At 37.2% G+C, this 5,000-nt stretch overlaps 1 protein-coding gene across 2 annotated transcripts in view; it reads left to right on the forward strand.

The window, feature by feature from the left end:
- Hsl (hormone-sensitive lipase) overlaps positions 1 to 5,000 on the forward strand; it is a 20,491-nt gene that overhangs the window by 1,046 nt on the left and 14,445 nt on the right. For both annotated transcript variants that reach the window (XM_086545488.1, XM_086545490.1), the window contains exons 2-3: positions 3,674 to 3,863; positions 4,903 to 5,000. The exon at positions 4,903 to 5,000 is cut by the window's right edge and continues 20 nt beyond it. In XM_086545488.1, the coding sequence (XP_086401614.1) occupies positions 3,674 to 3,863; positions 4,903 to 5,000 (288 nt within the window). The remainder of the gene's footprint in view (positions 1 to 3,673; positions 3,864 to 4,902) is intronic.

Genomic DNA, 5,000 nt, shown 5'->3' on the forward strand with positions numbered 1-5,000 from the left:
CATTAGCTTTGTTTTTCTTTATATACATACAGTCCTTTTCTAAGTATTTAAGGTGCTCTGCGCTTTCAAAATAAGAATTGTATTAAAAACAAGAAAACAGTATCAAAGAATCATTAAAATTATAACGTTATTAGAATATGAAGAATAACCATAAGGATTATTGTTTTTTTTATTGTTATTGTTGTTGTTCTTATTATAGATATTGATATCGTTATTGTTATCATTATCGCTATTGATGTTATTACCGTTGTTATTATTATTGCTATTACTACTACTACAACTATTTTTATCATCAACATATGATAATTAAAATTGTAATTATAATTATAATTCTGATTATGATGAGGTCCAGGTGAAAAAATGTTAAGGTTCCTGAAGTCTCTTAACCCTAATTTAAGGTAGATCCTAAAAAATCTATTCACTTATTAATTTCTTATTTTACTTTTTTTTTTTTTATGTAAATTCTACATCCAAGACATATTTACATGATTTTTTTTCTCATATGTATCAAAAACTGCTGAAAACCAAGAAACTGAGTTATCTGAAATATTCCAGACAACAAAACTACACGATTTTGAAATTTATTGAATTCCTATATATCAAAATTTAAAAAGAGGATAAACATGACTGACCCAAATTAGAAAGAAAAAACGTTATAATTGCCAGGAAATTATTTTGAATGCAAAGATAATGAGAGACATACTAGAATACACTTACAATAGAGCAATACAGAATGGAATTACAGTATTTTGCATAGGGATGGAGGTTGATAAGATGAGCCACTGGTACTAGACTGAGCCTTCCCGATTCCCTCTTGGACCGAGTGTAGTTCGATTCACATTTTCACCGGAGAATATAGAGGATGTGATACAGGATTTTTTAGGGGTAGTATATATGGCCATCTCTTGGGGGATAGAGAACAATAACAATAACTATCCAAAGCAAAAGTTGTCTAGGAAATGAAAAGGAAATAGAATGTTTTGGAACTCTCCTTGCATGATATCTGTGCGGTGAAGCCAGATGAATTGTCAGTTAAATTACAACACAAACATGATATGAATTTAATAATTCTGCCAAGGCTGATTCACTTATTGAGATCTTATAGATATATTGCAATCTGTTGCATGCTCATCTAAATATACAAGTGAGGAGGTTGCAGTGACCAGTAACTGGTTACATGACTATAACATTTATGTTGCAGGGGACCAAATAATGTGGTTGTTAATTATGCTGATGTACACACTACTTATTTATATATGGATATATTAACAAATATAATTTAGGCTGTAAAAGAAATTACATCCAGAAGATACTGAACTTATTTAGTAAACTCTTTCAGCTGTTAGAGAAGGATACTGGCCACCTCATGATGCATAAGCAGTGAGTCATGGAACTAAAAGAAATATTAGGCCTACTGCTTGACCAGATGTAAATTTTCCTGTCATTTCTATTTACTTTCATTTTTTAAATTTTCTTTGCTTTAACCCGTTAACGACAGATGACATGTTTTCTCGTCATACATGACGCAGGAGCTTTTGCCTGACAATGGATGTTATGACGTTTGGGGATTTTGGATCACTATGTTATTTTATTGTGCTATGAGTAATAAGTGAGTGATGCTAACAATTGCAGTCATAATCATAACTGCCGTAATATTAAGCAAAATGGGTTTCAACTCACTTCCAAAACCTAGATGGCACCACTTTCTTCTAGCACCAGCAGGAGAGAGAGCCTTGAATGGCACCCATCTATGGTCTCTAGCAAGCACTATCTCTATAGAGGGATGGCACATCGCAAGTTGCCAACCTCTTGCTCTAAAGTACCGCAGATGAAAGATGTGCAGGCTGAACGAGAGGAGGAAGGTGACTCACACCATATCCAATGCCTACAATGTGCCACTGTGCCAGTAGGGATGCCTTTTATTGTGGCACTCACTGTCAAAAGCACAAGTTTCCTTCCTCTTCCCTACCTCTTCATTTTGGATGGTTATAAGTTTCGTGTTCGTTCGTGACAGCACACAAATACGAAAAAATAAAGTTGCTTTTTGTCCGCCCCTAAAACAGTAATACTTCTATCACATTGAGTATAAAGAAAAAAAATGAGTTGATATGGACCCTGAACTACAATTTTAGTCAACTGCAGAATTGATGGAACCTGTGATATGGCAGATATAAATTTCTAAAAACAGTAAAACACAAAAAAACAAGACACAAAAATGGATCTAGCTCTACAATGAGTGACTAAAAGGGAGTGGGAAAAATCAAATTATGTTGCAGAAGCTGCCTCGATCAGAAATAAAACTCATCCTGGAGCCTGTGTAAGCAAATCTATCCCCCGTCAGCAACGGGTTAACCCAATGACGACGGTGCGTCACACCCGTGTGACACAGCCAAAAACTCCCGTGCCGGGGCGTCATGCGATAGTGACGATTTCAATGCAATATTGCAATCGCCCGGCATATGGGACTTCGCGTAGAAAGTGCACCCGTCGGGAAAGGGTTAAGAATGGTGAAAAACACAGTATTACTTAGTTCCACAGCAAAGTCAGTCTTATCCTAAACACTTGACAAAACTATAACACTACAGATAATCCTTAATGCCTTAGACCATAAACTCACCAGCTTGTCTTCTCCAAACCTCAAATAAGACCTGATTTTTTTCAAGTTTCCTTGGGACCGATTTTGTTTTTTGATATTTGAAGAGCTTGATTTTATTTGGGAGAAAATGTTTGTTTGAATGGAAAGGATGGAGGTTTGGCTGGATGAGATACATTCTATTCAGATTTATCAATGGACACCACTTATGTCACTTTCTCAATGAAAATAAGCTCAAGAAAATAGCCTGACATTTTTTGACAACTTGTGGCAAGTAGGACTCACAAGATGCAGGAAGCCACAGCCATGGCAAATAGGGTTTTAGAAGTTGACAATTATTCAAATAATTTTAAATGTCCTTGCAAAAAATACAGATATTGTATCATAATATTTTTTATTTTGAAGTAAGAGAAATGTTACTTTTTAACCCACTCACGATGGGGGCATTCCAGCCTTGAATGTCACAATGCCGGGGCTTTCGAGCGCTTAGGCCTAAATCAATTAAATGGCTGGCACAATATTGTGCCGCCCGGCCACTAGGCTTTTGAATGAGCGGTACAGTAGTGTACCACCCGTCCAGAGAGGGTTAATGGTCATAGTATAGACATCATCTTATAGTTCTTCTTATAGGCAAGCTGTGTCTGGATTCAATTGATACGTTACAATATACCTTGTATTCTTATCCATAAGAACCAGCACCTGAACTGGTGGTAACATGATATTAATCCATTGTGGATGGGGCACCTAATGACCTAACTGGGAGTCAGGACGGGTGGTCTACAATGCTGGCGGCACCGGCTAATAATTAGAGGGATGGGGAAAGTGGTTCTCCGCCCTCTGGGTAGTGCATAAATTTATCACAACGTGCGGGTTTAGGCTGACTTTGGAACCCTGTAGCTCTGAAGGTAGCACCATTACAGACATAATGATTCATGATTGTGTGGGCGCTTCAACTGTAAGTAGATCCCAATGTTGCATTATATACTCATTGATACCTGTCTTTTAGGCCTAATCAGTGCTGTCATGTATGTCATGACACCTGTACTCAATGGGTTAATATGTTTCTCATTTCCATTTCAGGGAAGTTGAAGCTTGGGGCCAAACCCTTGCATCACTTGTCACCCTCTTTGAATACATTGATGAAATGCTATTGCCGAGATGCGAGGATGGCAACCTACTCTCCGCTGTTAGCAGTTCCCCCAATGAGTTAATGAGTATGCTCAATACAGTGCCACAGTATTCATTTTATGGACGGTGTCTGGGATTCCATGTGAGTATAAATACTGTATTACTTGTGGAGAGGGAGTTTATTTGAAAGTGAAAACTTCAGAATAGTGACCTGAATGTTGCACTTTATTTTTTTATTGAAGCTTCTGCAGAGGGTATTTTACACAGGGTAGGATTCACCTTCATTTTTAGGGGGTAGGATCACTTTTGTACTGCTTTTTTATTTTGTTGAAATTACAAGCTTTTTATTTCTTTAGTTAGGGTGACCTATTATACACAATATTTAATAGTATATTTCTAGTAATATATCATATATAGACTCATATTTCATCCATGTCTAGAAGATGATTAACCCATTCCCGACGGGGGATTTCTAGCCTAGAATGTCCAAATGCCGGGGCTTTCGAATTATTAGGCCTAAATTAAATGAATAGCTGGCACAATACTGTGCCGCCCGGCAACTGGGCTTTTGAATGCGCGGTACACATGCTGTACCACCCGTCCTGTGTGGGTTAAAAAAAACACATCTTAACCCAATCCTGATGGGCCCGGCAAGAAGTGGCAACCCCCTACGCCGGGCCTATGCAATATTGCATTGGGAACGTCACACTGGTGTGTCGCCCTGTCATCAGGCATTTAGCCGTATCACACGGGTGTGACACACCGTCATCATTGGGTTAATTAAGATGCACATCCAAGATTGAACATGTAAAGTTGTGGCCTTGGAAGGGTTAAGGAACATAGTGATAAAGTTATAGCTTCATTGAATGCATTTATGTATGATTATAAGATGAACTTTCAGTGATGTGTAAGTTTGATTATTTTTTCATTCTATTTTTGTCTCATTATTATGTTCTTCCATAATATTTTTTACTATTTTACTTTTTTTTTTGGCTAGAAAGGAAGTCAATGAAGGGCAATATTCTTAATTTCTCGATAAATTAATTAAGTTTGCATTGCATATTGTGAAGTAAAGTGAAAATCCTATTTCACATTTCCATATTTTAATGCAATACAATTATATCCTACATGATGGGACCTTTTGATGAATTTGATGACAAGCAACAGCATCTCTCTTTCAGTATTACCCTTCTCTGCGCAAGACTCTGAAATATTTGAACATCTGTTTGAGTGCGTTCAGTGAGGTCTACTATGCCGATGGCAGCTTTATACAGAGAAC

The sequence above is a fragment of the Penaeus japonicus genome, unplaced genomic scaffold (assembly GCF_977035675.1).
Source record: "Penaeus japonicus unplaced genomic scaffold, GWHDUDI00000001_assembly GWHDUDI00000016, whole genome shotgun sequence".
NCBI lineage: Eukaryota > Metazoa > Arthropoda > Malacostraca > Decapoda > Penaeidae > Penaeus > Penaeus japonicus.